Source organism: Telopea speciosissima, chromosome 5, assembly GCF_018873765.1.
Source record: "Telopea speciosissima isolate NSW1024214 ecotype Mountain lineage chromosome 5, Tspe_v1, whole genome shotgun sequence".
Lineage (NCBI taxonomy): Eukaryota > Viridiplantae > Streptophyta > Magnoliopsida > Proteales > Proteaceae > Telopea > Telopea speciosissima.
Genome location: NC_057920.1, coordinates 5,974,952 through 5,991,227, shown reverse-complemented (window position 1 = coordinate 5,991,227; position 16,276 = coordinate 5,974,952). Strand labels below are relative to the sequence as shown.

Here is a 16,276-nt window from a genome sequence, read left to right as displayed (position 1 = left end):
TTTAAAAGAAGTCAATTTAATGAACGGCCCACATTGAAAGTGACTAATCGACAGAGTAGAGGTGCTGTGGTCCAAGTCCAACCCAGTTTTCTCTCTTTTGCCTTTTTCGTATAAATTTTGTTTTCCTATTTAATTATAATTTTTGAGAGATCTCCTTAGTCTACATGTTACCAAACAATAATTACTAAAATATTTTTTTTGTAAACCCATGGAAGATAGAGTAGGTCGGGGAGTACCATAAAACTCGCCTCGAGCAGACAATACAACGTAGGATACAGCTCGGACGTTATAGTAGCTGGCAATCTTCAGAATTACCAAAATAGACTTGTGTGTGGAGGACAACAGTGTATATTCCCTAATTCTCATAGATATTTCCGACTTTGTGCCTAGGTTGCTTGTAAAACAATTTCGTCTCCAGGACTAAAGCAATTGCCATATTTATACTCCAAACACTAAAATTTACCAATCAGTCCTATTTTGGAAGGGGCAAAAAAGGGTTTTGGTTTGGAACTTTCCCAACGTATTGCCTTTCAAAGTGACACCTAACGCGAACGCGAATATAGTTTTTAGCCCACCCAACGCCCACCACCTCTCTCTCTCTCTCTTCACCCTTCACTTCCTCCATCATTCTCTCTTTCTGCAACTGATCGAAGGCGACGAAGAAGTGAAGAAAAAATAAAACAGGAAAAGTGGAAGAAAAGGGAGTGGGGGTGGGGAATACAGAGTGAAAAGTGAAATAAATCAATTGCTAAGCTCCATTGATGGCTGAATCACTCAGACCTTTTCTTCCAATGCAAGTCTGAAAATATACTCTCCTGTTCTCCAGATCCACTCTGTTACTATCCTTCTCTTGAAGTTCCATTTTCTTTTCTCTTTTAGCTTCAGGTATGGCCGATTCTTTACTCTTTTACGTCTCATTCAATCGCATTTCACTCTATTTCTATATCTCTGCCTTTTATTTTATTTTTATAAAACTTTCCTGTCTCATCAATGGCTTCCGGTGAAGAGGGAGAAAAAAAATTCCTCGAAACCTGTTGTTTTTTGATTGTGCGTTAGATGATTTTTTTGCTCCGAGCTTTTCAGTTGCTTGTATTGGATACCTTTGTAAGCAATGCCTGTGGAGTGGATTATGTTTTAGAGATTGCTATGATTTTGTTCCGGTGAATGAACTAGAAGGTTGGCCGTTAATGCGGCAAGTAAAGAAAATTATAGAGTCTTCAATTATATCTTCTCTTCAAATTCCATACTGAGAACCGGAGCTTAATCGGTTGCTGACTGGATAAAATAATTTTTACTGCTATCACTGTCACTGTTGTTTACAGTATCTCTTCTTCCCCGACAATTTTATTCAAGTCGGATTTACAAAAAAAAAATCACTGCTCTAACATATATAGTCGAACGCACTGTTTTTGACCTATGCCGGGAACGGAAAGAATAGTTACGCAATCTTACGTTTCCTTTTTCCTTCTGTTTATTATCCGTATTTTGGGTTGAAGGATCTCATTTTTGGAGATGAGATCCTTGGGAGATAATTTTCCACTCTCTCATTAGATCTCTGGAGTTCTCTATTTTGGATTGGATATACGTTTTCCATTGGCATACATGATCAATCCGATTAATCTTTCTCGGTGCCTGATTCGACCATCTGATATGTTGCTTCTGTAAGATTTTCATGACAAAATAATCGGGTAAGGAGGATATTCTTACAATGCATGACATTGCCTGTACAGTTTGGTTTTCCCTTTAATTTGGGGGTGGGGGGGTGGGGGTGTAGTGGGAGCTCGAGGTACTGCTGGGGTTCTTTCGTTTATTGGATCTGACGGGTCTTCTGGCTCCATTTCTGTTTTTCGTGGTTGTAGAGATTAGGATGCCTTATGCTTATCTGTATTTTGCATTGCGCCCGTCATACTCTCTTGTACTTCCTCGTCTTCTTTTATTTTTTATCATGTTTTTCTCATTTTTTTGTGGGCAAGCAGGTTACCAGTTAGTTTTTTTTTTTTTGGTAATTTACCGGTTAGTTGTTAGCTTGATGAATACGGACGTTTAATCCAGGCATGCTGATGAACGCCCACAACTTTTAACAACTTAGCAGGGCTTTTTTTTGGAACTGGGCATTTTGATTTTGGTTTTCTATAAAGTATTTCCCCTGAATTCATGATCTAATGACAACTATAAATGTTTGTACTCATTACTGGAGTAAATTGAGAATTACAGTTCCTTCCCCAATCTAGCCATAGCTTAAGATTGAATTGTTGAATTTATTCTAGCACTGTTGGTTCATGCACTTATACACTTGAGATGTACTGCGTTTACGATCAAGGGCTTGCATGGGATTTTCCAGAAAGTCGTTTCTTATTTTAGCAGCAAGTATAGCCGTTTATCGTTTAATTACTCTGAGTTATGCTCTGTGTTTTCATTTTGGCTTGATATAATCCTTTTCCCTGTATTTTAATTATTGATTTGCAACTGATCTGTTTGCAGGGTATATATAGTTTAAATGGACCGCCGTAGTTGGCCATGGAAGAAAAAATCATCTGATAAAACAATTGAGAAAATAATTTCCTCATCAGATTCTGCTGGTGCTTCCTTGGTTTCAGCTGGATCTCCGGGGAATCAGGTCTGTCAAAAATTCTAGTTATTGTTATATTTAATTATTTATAATATTTTGATATGTGAGTATAATCATTTTCCTTTATTAATTCTTGGTCTTAAGTTTTGAGGGGTAAGGGTACATTTGATAACGTGGTTATGAAAAATCGTCTAACAGGGTAAATGTGTTTGCTAATAAGTGAGTGATTTGTTTAGCGAAATAATTTGTAAATGAGAGGTCACTTTGTTTTTATGTTTTGCTAATGTATTTGTTTTCATCTTAAACTTATGCAACATATTGAAAGCTGTTTATGCAATATGTTTTAGGTTGAAAAACAATGGTAAGAAAAAGAAAAGGATTTCTCTACTAAAGATGGGGTCAAATATGTAAAAGAATGTAGATTCGAAGGTTTTAGCCCTCTCTCCCCCCCCCCCCCCCCAAAGAAAAAGGATAAAGATCTTTGTTTATTAACTATAATGAGCCTATGCACCTAAATTCATTTCCCTAGGATGATGGGCTGCATTTTAGTTTAGGCAATACCTATTGTATTGAAAACAATTTCCACTATCCTATGGGAAATGTAATTTCATTGGCTTAACAATCTAAGAAATGATTGTGGTCATTAGTAAGTCATCCCTGAGAAACAACCTAGTATTTTGCTTTTAAGGCTTCCCCTCCTCCCCTTTTTTCTTTTCTTTTTTGAGCCTTGTTCTTGTTTGCCTACTTTTTCTACCTACCCTGTTTGGTAAAGAATCCTTAAATTATCCCTGTGCTGGTAACTCACATTTTCATTTTCTTTGTCATATTGGCTTGCTTTCCACTAGGGCTGAAAGCATGTCGAAAGGGATATTGTCCAAGTGAACCTTTTTTTCTTTCCTCTCAGGATATGTGAATTGGATTTATAATCTTTTGTTGGTCTTAGTATGTAGTTATTTCTTTGTTGTTCATTTGTCTCTATCAACTTATCCTTTTTTTTTCAGAAATGAAGAAAAAACAGTCACTATCCAGCTGATCATCTTATGGTTTAGGTTTAACCTTCTCTGTGATGTGCTTCATTATGACCAGGAAAATTCAAAGAAAGTAAAATATGTTCAACTATCTGTGGAATCATATACCCATTTCACTGGATTGGAGGAACAAGTTAAGGCATTGGAGGAAGAGGTTAAGTTATTGGAGGATGAGGTTAAGGTATCAGAGGATAAATTAAAGACATTAAATGAAGATCTGACCTCAGCACAGTCAGAGATGATTACTAAGGATAATCTGGTCAAGCAGCATGCAAAAGTTGCTGAAGAAGCTGTGTCAGGTACACCCTTTTTTCTTATGTTAAACTACCAAGAATGCTTGCTATATGCATGTTCTGTACTGGAATGCTTATTTTATAATTTTGAGTGCTATGTTATATCTTTCCTAACTCATAATTTGGATATCCATATAATTATTTTGTCTTCTTCACCTTTTTCCTTCATTTTACCTGTTCTATCTCTTAATCAGAACTGACTACTGAGCCCCACTGATTTTTGCAGGCTGGGAAAAAGCTGAAGCGGAAGCTTCCGCTTTGAAACATCAACTCGAATCTGTCACACTTCTGAAGCTTACTGCTGAAGATCGAGCATCCCATCTGGATGGTGCCCTCAAAGAATGCATGAGGCAAATACGGAATTTGAAGGAGGAGCATGAACTGAAGTTGCATGAGGTTGTTCTAACCAAAACCAAGCAATGGGACAAGATCAAGCACGATTTTGAAGCAAAAATAGGTGATTTAAAGCAAGAACTCCTTAGATCATCTGGTGAAAATGCTGCACTTTCCAGGTCGTTGCAAGAACGTTCCAACATGCTAATGAAGGTCAGTGAAGAAAAATCCCAAGCTGAGGCTGAGATTGAACTTTTAAAGACCAATATTCAATCTTGTGAAAAGGAGATAAACTCATTTAAGTATGAGCTCCATATAGTTTCAAAGGAGCTTGAAATCCGCAATGAAGAAAAGAACATGAGTATGAGGTCTGCTGAAGTGGCCACCAAACAGAATTTGGAGGGTGTTAAGAAGATAGCCAAGTTGGAAGCAGAGTGCCAGAGGCTACGTGGCCTTGTTAGGAAAAAGTTGCCTGGGCCCGCTGCATTGGCCCAAATGAAGCATGAAGTTGAGAACTTAGGCCGGGATTATGGAGAAATTCGACCACGGAGGTCTCCTGTTAGGAGTCCTAGCCCACATTTGGCTCCACTACCTGAATTTTCTCTTGACAATGTTCAGCAGTTCCATAAAGAGACTGAGTTTCTCACTGCACGTTTGTTGGCAATGGAAGAAGAAACAAATATGTTGAAAGAGGCTTTGGCTAAGCGAAACAGTGAATTGCAAACTTCAAGAAACATGTGTGCTAAAACAGCTAGTATGCTTCGAAGCCTAGAAGCACAAATGCAGGCACTGAATCTACAAAAAAGCTCTCCAAAATCGACTACTGATATGCCTATTGAAGGTTCCTCAAGCCAAAGTGCAAGCAATCCTCCAAGCTTGACTTCCATGTCTGAAGATGGAATCGATGAGGATGGAAGTGTTGTTGAGTCCTGGGCTACAGCTTTGATCTCGGAGCTCTCTCAATTCAAGAAGGAAAGGGATGCCGAGAAAGTTATCAAGGCTGATAATCCAAAACACTTGGAACTTATGGATGACTTCCTGGAGATGGAGAGAATGGCGTGTTTATCAGCTGAACCAAATGGTGCCATCTCCACTTCAGCTGGTTTAACCAATAAAGTAACTGAAAATGGAGACCATAGTGCTTTGGCTGATGTCACAAAAGGAGAACAGCAAACTAGCTTGGACCCATCAGTGAATCAGGTTTCCTCTAATGTGGAGCTTGAATCTGACACAGACCAAGTGCCATTGTTGAAGCTCAGATCAAGAATTTCAATGGTATTTGAGTCTCAAGCTAAGGATGCTAATGTGGAGAAAGTCTTAGAGGACATTAAACATGTTGTACTCAATTTACAAGATTCTCTGCTTCAGAACTCAGTAAGCTCTACCGTCGAGGAGAATAAGAATTGTGAAGACAATGTACATACCATAGACCAGGAACTGGCAGCTGCTATTTCTCAGATTCATGATTTTGTGGTATCACTGGGCAAAGAAGCTATGGCAATGCAGGACAGGTATCCTGATGGACATGGATTAAATAAAAAGGTTGAAGAGTTCTCTGCCTCTGTCAGCAAAATTCTGTGCAGCAAAATGAGTTTGGTTGACTTTGTTTTTGACCTTTCTCATGTCCTGGCCAAAGCTGGTGAACTCAGCTTCAATGTCCTGGGTTATAAGGGAAATGAAGGGGAAACCAGCATGTCTGATTGCATAGATAAAGTAGCATTACCAGAAAATAAGGTTGTCCAGGATGATCTTGCAAGCGAGAAATTTCCCAATGGTGGTGCCCATATTTCTCACTCTACTTCTGATCCTGAAGTTCTTCAGGATGGAAGTCCAATTCCAGGCTTTGAATTGAATTCGAAGTCATGCAAATGCTCATTGGAGGAACTGGAACAACTGAAATCAGACAAACATAACATGGAAATGGATTTAACTAGGTGCACTGAAGAGCTGGAAAGTACAAAGTCTCAGTTACAGGAAACCGAGCAACTTATGGAAGAGCTAAGAACACAATTGGCATCTTCTCAAAAATCAAACAGCTTAGCAGATACACAGCTGAAATGTATGGCAGAATCTTACAAGTCACTTGAAATGCGTTCACAGGAGTTAGAAGCTGAAGTCAACCTTCTACGCACAAAAACTGAGGCTTTAGATGATGAACTTCAGGAAGAAAAGAGAAGTCATCAAAATGCTCTAGACAAATGCAATGATCTTCAAGAGCAAATAAAAAGGTCAGCACTGAACTGCCTCTTGTAGTCAAGGTTTAGTCTCTTATGCTAATTGACTTGATTTTTCTTCTGTCATCTTGAGTTGGCTCTGTTAAATAGTCCTTAATATGGATAGAGTTGGTGAGCTACATTACACGTTTTATCTGCTGATTTTTTGTCTAAAAGGGTTGTTCTGTTGATCTGTTGATGTTGATATGGTTTGGCATTAACCTACAAACCTTGGCCTGCTGGAACTATAGCATTGGTCTTCAGTAAAATTTGGGGCCTTTCTTTTGCACTAAGCATTGTAGTATTATAAAAGTGATTATATTGAAATACTTGCACTGATTTGATTCATTATTTCCTTGTAGCCATTGTGTTTTTTCGGTTCTTATTTGACTTGTTAGTTTTATATCTGACCTCACTGCCCTTTTTCATTTTTTATATTTTAATAAGGAGTGAGAGCTGTTCGAAGTGTTTATCATCTTCCGCTGCTGATGTAGTAGACACTGAGATCAAACAGGTATTAAGCATATCCTATCCTATGCTCTGAAATTTTGAATATCTTACAACAAGGAGCTGGAAATTAGCAAGAACTCTCAATATAAATATGGTTGTTTCAATATCTACATAAACATGGTTAGGAACTACTAGGAATTTATGGTTGATGTACTTGTTCAAATTCTCCCTTCTCGCACCCCAAGGAAATTTTTATTTTCTTTCAAGATTTGAATTCAGATGATTTTGAACTGACCCTTGTGAATTGTTTTCTTTGTAAACCTGCTTTTCTTCCACACTATGTATGTTCGTGTAGTTGTACCTAGATGGAAGATAATTACATAGGCAAGAGTTCTGAATGTGATACAGGTCCCGAAGGTTGCAATTGGCAACCTGGAAGATCTGTATGTTAAGATGTGTGTTGTAGTTAACTTTGTCTGCCTGTTATATGAGATTAAAGGCATCATCTTCGTATTTGGTTGAGCAAATATTTGAAGATTTTGAAGATACATACATTGAGCATCATGTATTTGCTTAACTTATGATATAACAAGTGAAAATCTTTTTGTATTACATTAAGACTTGCCTCTTTGTTATGTTAAATCACTTTAAGTTTGTATGTTTCCTAGGAAGTTAGAGATTCCCAAATTAGTTTAGGTTCATGATTTGAGCAGAAATATATATAAAATTGGGGACAGTAGAGGCAGCCGCCACCAAATTTTTTTTTCCGTCCCACAGTTGGGCCAATTTTCAGTATGAATACAGATAAAAAAAGGATGTACGTGATAGTACACAACTTTGATGATAGTCATGAACATTGTGAAAATTGAAACTGCATATGATTCTTTATATATTCTATGAGGATATACTTAACCTGTGTTTCTATTCTCAGAAATATTTGTGTTGATTTGCACTTTAGCAAGTTTGCGTGTTAATTAATATGTGAATTGAATTATAAAAAAAAGGGATCTTTATTCCTTTTTTGGTATCAAAGTAGCAGAGTAAATTCTGAAACAAATTAGTTTCCAGATGATACACAAAAGCATTCCACGTTGTTTCAAAAGGCAGAGATCTTGAGGTCTAAGTATATTCAGGATTGTAGACTACATGACCCAATAGATCGTTATATATTCCAGAGAGAGAGAGAACAGAGGAATAGCAATCCCTGGGTGGAACAAGAACATGTGTTTTATGTATCCACTTCTTCTTTCTCTTTCTATTAGTAATTGGACATCATGATAGGTTTGTATCTCCAAATTGTTTGAAGACAAATGTGTGTTATCTTACAATCGCCACAGCATTGTGATCCTACTATTTAACACTGTCTTGTGGTCTATTACTTCTCCTTCTTTATTTGGGTGCTCCAAAATTACATATAGGTTGAAGAATATGAAACTATTGATTTGTGAGTTCAAGAGAGATAGGAAGAAATTTAAGAAGATCTCCAGCTTGGCTTAAATCATCATTCGCAAGTGCAATTAGGGTTGATCGAATTACCTGCCTCTTTGCTCCTTTTAGGCCATGTTTGATATCTAGTTGTTTGGTTATGGGAAGGTGCAGTTAATGAATAATAATCCATGGTGGTAGGTTCTGGTTTAGTGAACCCTGACATGTTGGGTTTATTCCCTTCCCAGCCTTCAGAAATTCGAAGTCGATAGACCTTTACCCCCACTTGACTGTGATAACTATAAGGTTCTTAGATAGGGATTAGGTATTCTTTTGCAAGGTAATAACTTGCAACCCTTTCTTCTTCATTTGACTCTTAAGGAACTGTCTTACAAGCTATTCCTAGAGACCTACATCGCTAGGTAACATTATTCTTTTGAATTTTGCTAGAAAAACAAAATTTACTGTACTGTAAATGGGTAGGCATGGGAGTTTTATGTTTTTCTTGATGAGCGGTAATGGTCTTCAATTTTGTCAAACCCTTGGCAGGGTGGGGCTACTTTTGGATCGTAGAAGTAGGATGGGTGTCAGTTTAGGCAATACCATGCTCAAACCAGTCAAAGGGGACCTCATATGGGATCTAATATGCAGTGAAAGGGTTTGATGGGTCAATAATCAAGTTGCTGAATTTTAGAAAGACTATTTAATGTCATAAGGGGACCTCATTTGCACTGCAAGTGGTCTGCTTCTCATAAATTAGATCTTTAACTTCCAAAATAGGTCTCAATTAGAGACTGGGAGGCTGTTGCCTATTTATTTAATGGCTTAATAGTACTTCTTATGCAGTAGAAAGGGAGATGGCTGTCTGCATCTCATAAATTATAGAATGGGAGACGTGTGCCAATAAACTGATGGTAGACAATGATGGAAATTTGGATCATGATTTTGTGTACTAGATATTCTGAATATTTCCAGTGTCTACAATATCTAGGTGGTGGAAATATTTTAGATAACTACTGCAATAAGATTTCTCAAGGTTATTCATCCACAAAAAAAAAGATTTCTCAAGGTTCACAGATGATTGTATATGATCAGAGGCACTTCTCTTGTGAAAGTTGGAACTGATCCTGTTGGAGTTAATTGCCAATGGATTCTTTTGCATTGATCATGTAGTTTAGTCTCCTAGCACATCTTTGTGTGTGCTCGACATCTTGGCACTTTTTTCACCCCCACTAATATTGGCCTTCTTGTCTCCCTCCTTTACAATTATTATGTGTGACATTGTTCTTCTCTCCTTCCCCCCTCCCCTTTGTCTAGTTCATGAGCTCTTTGTTTATAAATAGAACTCAGACATTACTAAGGAAAAAGGGTTTAGGATTGGGTTGATTTCATTTCATGTTGCAAACAAGAAATATTTTATGCCATTAGATGGTGTGTGTGTGTGTTGAATTTTGCAAGAGGCCTTCCAGCTCTGCCTCTGTTGTACACACACACACACACACATGCCTCTGGTGTACATTTTCATTGTTTCAATATTTAGGCCAAGTCTCCTGGGATGCTGATTAAAACTTATGTAAATCTGTTCATTTTGCTTTTGTTGTTACAGGAGAGAGAGATAGCAGCTGCAGCAGAGAAGCTCGCAGAGTGCCAGGAGACCATTTTTCTTCTCAGTAGGCAGTTGAAATCTTTGCGTCCTCCAACAGAGCTCATGGGATCCCCACAAAATGAGATGCATCAAAAGGGTGGGAGTTCCATAGTAGATGAGCCAACTCCTAGTGGATTGAACCCAGAAAGCATCCCCACTTCAAAAGACTTTGATCAGGCTGAGATGGAGACTGCTGCTTCAAATTTTACGGGAGTGGGTGGTGAGTCCCCCTCAGATGCATTCAACTCTTCCAGTTATCCATCTGACACTGAAGCAAACATGCTCTTGAGATCCCCAGTCAATTCAACACATCCGAGACACCGGCCCACAAGATCAGGCTCCTGTACTACTTCTTTGGCCGCAACTCCTGAGAAGCATTCACGGGGTTTTAGCAGGTTCTTTTCATCCAAAACAAAGAATGGACACTAGATTTTGGCTTTCAAATTTCAACAGCAGTCGATAACCGAATTAATTGGTTATTATGGTAAACATGGAGGTGGACGTTTTGTAGATGAGCGACTGAAGAGTTTCTGGACCAGCCAATTTCTATTTTTATGGAGGAGCATGTTGAAAAAGGAAAGGATGACCTGGTCCTTGGTTTGATAGCTTAATGATGAAGATATATGGAGAATTGGAGTGAACAGGATTATTCAAATTTCGCTGTTGCATGAGATGATCAACCTCTGGTACAGTTCATACGTGTGTTCAATGTACAGTCATCTTGCATGTAAAGTGTTCCCATGGGAAACTGGAAATGCATCTCATAGTTGTTTAAAATCTTTTGAGTTTGGGTTTTGGAGACAATAATTCTTGTTATTGGAATAATATTTCAGTGACATGATAATATCTTATGAGCCAAGTCTTGATGTAGTTGGGGGATGGAAGCTTTTGTAAGTGAATCCTTTGAGGTGTGCAGAGTTGCTAGATAAGAAGAGTTATGGTACCTTGTAGCCCATAGAGTTGTTTTGCTTTGAATTAAGCACAATAATTATACATGATCTGCAGATTTTCTGAAAATCTTTCTTGAAATACTCTGATGTTTAATTGTTAAGATCTCACTGGTCACACTTCCTAAAAAGGAGGGGACAGCGAAAAAGGCAAAAGGGGTTAAACGTATATCCAAATTGAGAGTCTGAATTTGACAGTTCATAAGGAAATTGGAATTGGGCTGAACCCTAGAAATCCAGTATGAATCGCTCACAATTGGAACATGTTCATAGGGATTTGATAGAAGCCCTCACAGCCCAGACACATCGATGCTTGTTTTACCACTGAACTAAATAGCCCGTCATGAAAGCCTCTCACTGGGACTCACTATGCCAAAAACAAGAGAAACCCCTTCATGTGAAAACATATCCTTGTGCAAACCAAATAAATGTGTCTATCACCTTTGTTCGGAAGCATGGCCTACGCCAGCGCTACCATGTGTCTACCTCTCTCATCTCCATGTGAAAAGATATCCTTACTCCTGTTTTGGGGAGGAGAGAGATTGACAAAAGGAGGGCTGGCTAGGCCGTGCTCCCGGACAGAGAACCACTTCCCTTCTTTTTATTACTTGTAAAATAAAATGGAAATTATTCCTATCCATGGAAAGGGTTCATTATAACTAAAGAAAAAGATCCCCACACTACAGTGTGGAGATCCTTTCCCACGCCTTCTCACAATGTAATCATATAAGATTCACATTTGATACTTTCTCTCTTTTTCCTTGACCTTGACAATGTGAGACTAATTATTGACTATAATCCTCTCCTAACTAACTAGTACAATAATTAAATGATTAGGGATTTGTGGTGACTAATGAGAGTATGAGACAAGCTTTTGTCTTTTACATTAGAAATGGTGATTGAGATGTAGAATGCCTGGGTTGGCCTGCTTTGTTTGTTGTGTGTGTGTGTGTGTATGTGGGCCCAGGGTTGCCATCACTTACTTAGGCTTTACGTGTTTGATAATTGATTTTGAACCAACCAGCTAATGGAGCCAAAGTAAGGTAATTAAGGACGCATTTGAGACTTTGAGTTGTAGACCCTCCATGTCCTCCTGTTCCTGGCAAGACAAACACTGTGTGGTCTTAAAAATCCAATGTAAGGCCCACAATGCAAGGCCTTATTGATTTGTTGGGTCCAATAGCTCTGAATTCCAATGAGAAAGCTTGGCTTATTAAGCCAACCCAACCCAACAAATCCAATCTGTTTGTCTGTTGCCAACACATTCCTTAGATATTTTTTGAGTAGCCATATACCAAATTTATAGAACAATGTTTGAATCAAGATTTTAGTTCCCGGTATCGGCTTGTATCGGTTGTCGCTGATACTGATACCGATATCAATATGGATAGTCCATATCGGTCCGTATCAGGTTGATTCGAGTACAAAAAATACTTTTTGACTGATACCTACATCCATGTATTAATGGGCTAAACTGGTCCCTCTAAGCCCATTGGCACCTGCTAAATCTCTTAATGATAAAGCGGAGAGATAATATGTTGGAAGTAATGCCCAAACATGAAGACGAAACCAAATAAACAATCACACAAACTCGAAGAATTTAACATGGTTCGGTATGAATGCTTATACACACCCGAGAGAATTAGAGAATTTTTCATTAAGCCAGAAAACCACTATATCACTCTCTACCTCATGATGTGATCTTTTTTGCTTGTGCCTATGGTTTTCTCCTCAGAGGCAATGTATAAAATAATACAAAAACCTAATCCCCACATAATTACAATTTTATCTCTCTGTACACATAACAAGCCCAAAACTCGACCCAAACATGTACAAATATAATAATAACTATGTGAACCCTTGCAGAATACAAGACATAAACCCAACATGATAGCCACTAAAGATTATGCCATGGGATATGTTGATAGGCAATTGGAATTCATTTATATGAAAAGGTTTAGGAGGTTGGAACAGAGCAGAGCAAAAATTGAAACTTAGGCTGTGTTTGGTATGCATTCTGAATGCATCCCAAGAATGGTAACTCTCTTTTCATATTGGACCGAGTTTTCCTCCACCCATGGTGAATGGGATACTATTCAGCGCAGGGCGGGAATGAGTATCAAGAGAGTATTTTGGAACATACTAAAACCATAAGAGGGTTTGTGAACCCTAGGATGGTGAGTGAACCGTCCTCTATGGGTAGAGGGAAACTTTTCATATTTTTCTCTTTAGACTTTAGTAGTTGAGTTGGAGTCCAGCTCAAGTTCTCGGACGAGCACAATTCTCTTACACCCTTTTAGATGCAGAGATGGAATCCAAGAAAGTGAGTGAATTCCATTTCTACGCCTAAGGGCGTTCTCATACGAGCCAGCTTCATTGAATTGATACCTCATAACCACTCATTGGTTCATTTTCGATTTTGCTTACGGGTTTGTTTATATTCTAGATTAAAAAGAAAAAATCGTGTAAAACAAACAGGATCGAGTTTCCCTCCACTCCCAATGAATGGGATCCCATTCACCGCGGGGCGGGAAAGTGCGAAAAAGGGTATCAAGAGGGTAGTTTGAAACATACCAAAACCCTAAGAGGGGTTTTGTGAATCCTATGATGCTTATGTCTTACTATTAATTTTTTTTTAATTTTTTATTTATTTTCTTGACACATGTCCGATAAGCAGTGTGTGAAGTGTATTTACACTTCACGTACGTGTAGATTCTCCTCCCTCCCGGTATTTTGGTTGTTATTTACTCAAATCTAGTTGCTAGGCCTGGCCCAAATAGGCATCATGCGTTGCATGGATGCAAGATATGTGTAATGCATGATGTATGCATGCATGGATGCGTATTAGCTAGGGAGACATGGTGGGACACATTTCTTCGTGGGAAGGACAAGGAGCACTACTTTGGGCGTTGGCCAATCACGTGGCTGTGCGTACCACATGACATGTTCCACAAGTTGCATGGACTGGTACGGTACGGAAAAAATTTTGAATGAAAAGTTGTAAACAAGGTGTCAATCCGTCGATTGATCCGCCCATGGTTCATAATCTTGGTATCAGGATCAGATTGGTATATCGGATCAGTATCGTCGAGAATTGGGTCAAATAAGATACCTTTGCCCTTGTTTTTTTTTTTTTTTGTAAAAGATAAATGTTTTTATTACCTTTCTACCCTTGTTCGTTAGGTAGATCAGATTGGTCTAGGAATTGGTCTCGGTTGATACTGATCTGATCAGGCTGATGCAATCCGAGATTATGAACAATGGTTTTGCCAGGTTTTGATTGGGATGAATCGATTTTGATGTGAGAATGGGTGCATCTGAAACCAAACGAGTAAGTAAAGGTTTGGTTTTGGTTCAGTTTGATTTGGATATAAACATAAAGGTCAGAGATCACCGTTTGATTGTTTAGTAGCGTGTGTAAGAGCATTTGATTAAATGAGATTTTTTTATTTATTAGGGGTTGAATGGTAATTTTACAAGATCCTATGTCCGGACACAAAAACATCACAGCCAGTTGACATTCTTTTTTCCTTATACACAATTATGGGAAAACATTTTTTAACGATTTTGTGGTTCCATATCAGTTTTGGTCCAGTACTTCATTTTTCCACATTTGGTGTGGTAGTTTTGATCGATTTCAGTGTGATTCGATTTTCAATCGATTCCATAATACCCCAGTCCAAAATCAAACCAACATCACGTCGAATTGATTTAAGTTTTGGGCTTTTTCGACCGATTCAGCTAGATTTTGACACCCCAGACAACTACAGCTTACACAACCTCACACTTGCAGTTGCATGCCTTATTGTAATACTTCTTCCCTTTTATTGGGTCCTTCTGTTCCTAGTACCTAGTCCCTACGTATGAGAAATTTATCTTCTCAAGTGTTGTGCACTGTCTAGTGCACCACACTAGAGTATCCAACCGTCCACCTAGCATTTGAAAGGATATATAAAAAGATGTCATCATTGGCCATGTTTTTGCGATTGGATTCTGAAGTATGGTGCACTGTTGAGAGAGATGACCTTGTTAGATTAACTATAATAATCCACCGATGGCCATGCCCAAATGGTTTAAAAATCGGTATCAAGATCTGTAGCCGATACTGATATTGACATAGATCAACCATATCAGATCAAATCGGTCGGTTTTGCCCTCAATTTCAATAGAAAATTATATTCTTAAAAAATTTACCCATAATAAGTACCGTTCCACCGATATATATAGGACTGACAAGTATCAGTATCAGTATCAGGTACAACTGATACAAATTGGCTGATACGCTTGATCCAATACTGTTTTTTCAAAACCATGGCTGAAACAATAATTTTGAGGGTGGATTGTGGAGGGGAAAGACATTTGTGATAATTCTTCCTTAATGTGTTTGTGAAAAGATCTCTGAGAAGTCATGAAGAACCCTTTTTCACTTGATGGATCGTACGTGAGGACCCATATTGACTATCATAAGGTCTTTTCTTGTAGCTGGTATAGTCATATCTTTTTTCTCCGATCCATTATTCCATCAATTGCTGAAAACGAAACGAAATTCATAAAAATTTAAGATCTAATAATTCAAATAATTCAAAATTAAGTGGAGAGGATCAGAGGAGTTGTTAGTTACAATCTAACATTTCCTGGAAGCTCATCAGACGCGTACATAAAAATTTCCTGGGAGCTCATATACTTGATCCTGACAAGTCTACCCTACGCCACAGCCCATCACCTTCCAACACAAGTGGCTCTCCTTGTCTCACTCCCTCTCTGTATTATTTATGAATGAGAGAGAGAGAGAGAGAGAGAGAGAGAATTTTTGTTGCATATGAAAACATCATCCATGCAACAAATAGATAAATAAGACAAAACATGGTGATGGAGATGAACAATATCATCTATGCAAGCTTCATCCTCGAGAGGGAAACAACCCAGATCACTAGCTAAAGATCCTAAATGACCTCTCAGTGATAAAAGAGGTAGGGGGTGCAGAGACAGCCAAGAGGTTTGTCTAGAAGTAGCTACCTTTGAAAGCGTGTGTAATAGCTCACTGATTGAGGGCTCATGCGCCAAAGATAAACGGGGCTAAGCGTTCTTCTGCCTTAAAGAAAAGCACCCGCATGAACAGATGTGAATGAAACGGAAGCGAGAATGTCGAAGTATCTCACCATTTTGAAGAACGAATAATATCATCTATGCATAATCAAAATATTACAATTTGTTTATCAATCATGCTCCATGTTGGGAATTCAAATTAGTTGGGATGAGTGTTGGATGATGGAGGTGAAAGCCCATTAAAGTGATTCATACAGTCATAAAGTTTTCAATATTTATTTTTGTTTACAAGAAGAAGAAGACCACATAGAAGTGACTTCACATTAC

The 16,276-nt window shown here is 38.3% G+C and overlaps 1 protein-coding gene across 3 annotated transcripts; it reads left to right on the top strand.

Annotated features, from left to right (window-relative positions):
* Nucleotides 1-693: 693 nt before the first annotated feature.
* LOC122661361 (filament-like plant protein 4) lies at nt 694-10,792 on the top strand. Of its 3 annotated transcripts, XM_043856730.1 has the most exons (7): nt 694-731; nt 827-888; nt 2,485-2,617; nt 3,656-3,896; nt 4,117-6,451; nt 6,884-6,950; nt 9,918-10,792. In XM_043856730.1, the coding sequence occupies exons 3-7, from the start codon at nt 2,498-2,500 to the stop codon at nt 10,383-10,385; spliced, it is 3,231 nt and encodes a 1,076-aa protein (XP_043712665.1). In that variant the 5' UTR covers nt 694-731; nt 827-888; nt 2,485-2,497; the 3' UTR covers nt 10,386-10,792. The 3 variants fall into 3 exon arrangements, with proteins under 3 accessions (XP_043712665.1, XP_043712664.1, XP_043712663.1); XM_043856729.1 differs by having other exon boundaries at nt 702-885; nt 2,482-2,617; XM_043856728.1 differs by having other exon boundaries at nt 702-888.
* The last annotated feature ends 5,484 nt before the right edge of the window (nt 10,793-16,276 follow it).

Coding starts and splice junctions, on each gene's coding strand:
- LOC122661361 (XM_043856730.1), top strand. CDS start 2,498: ATGGACCGCCGTAGTTGGCCATGGAAGAAAAAATCATCTGATAAAACA. Junction 2,618..3,655: donor CTGGATCTCCGGGGAATCAG/GTCTGTCAAAAA, acceptor CATTATGACCAG/GAAAATTCAAAGAAAGTAAA. Junction 6,951..9,917: donor TAGACACTGAGATCAAACAG/GTATTAAGCATA, acceptor TTGTTGTTACAG/GAGAGAGAGATAGCAGCTGC.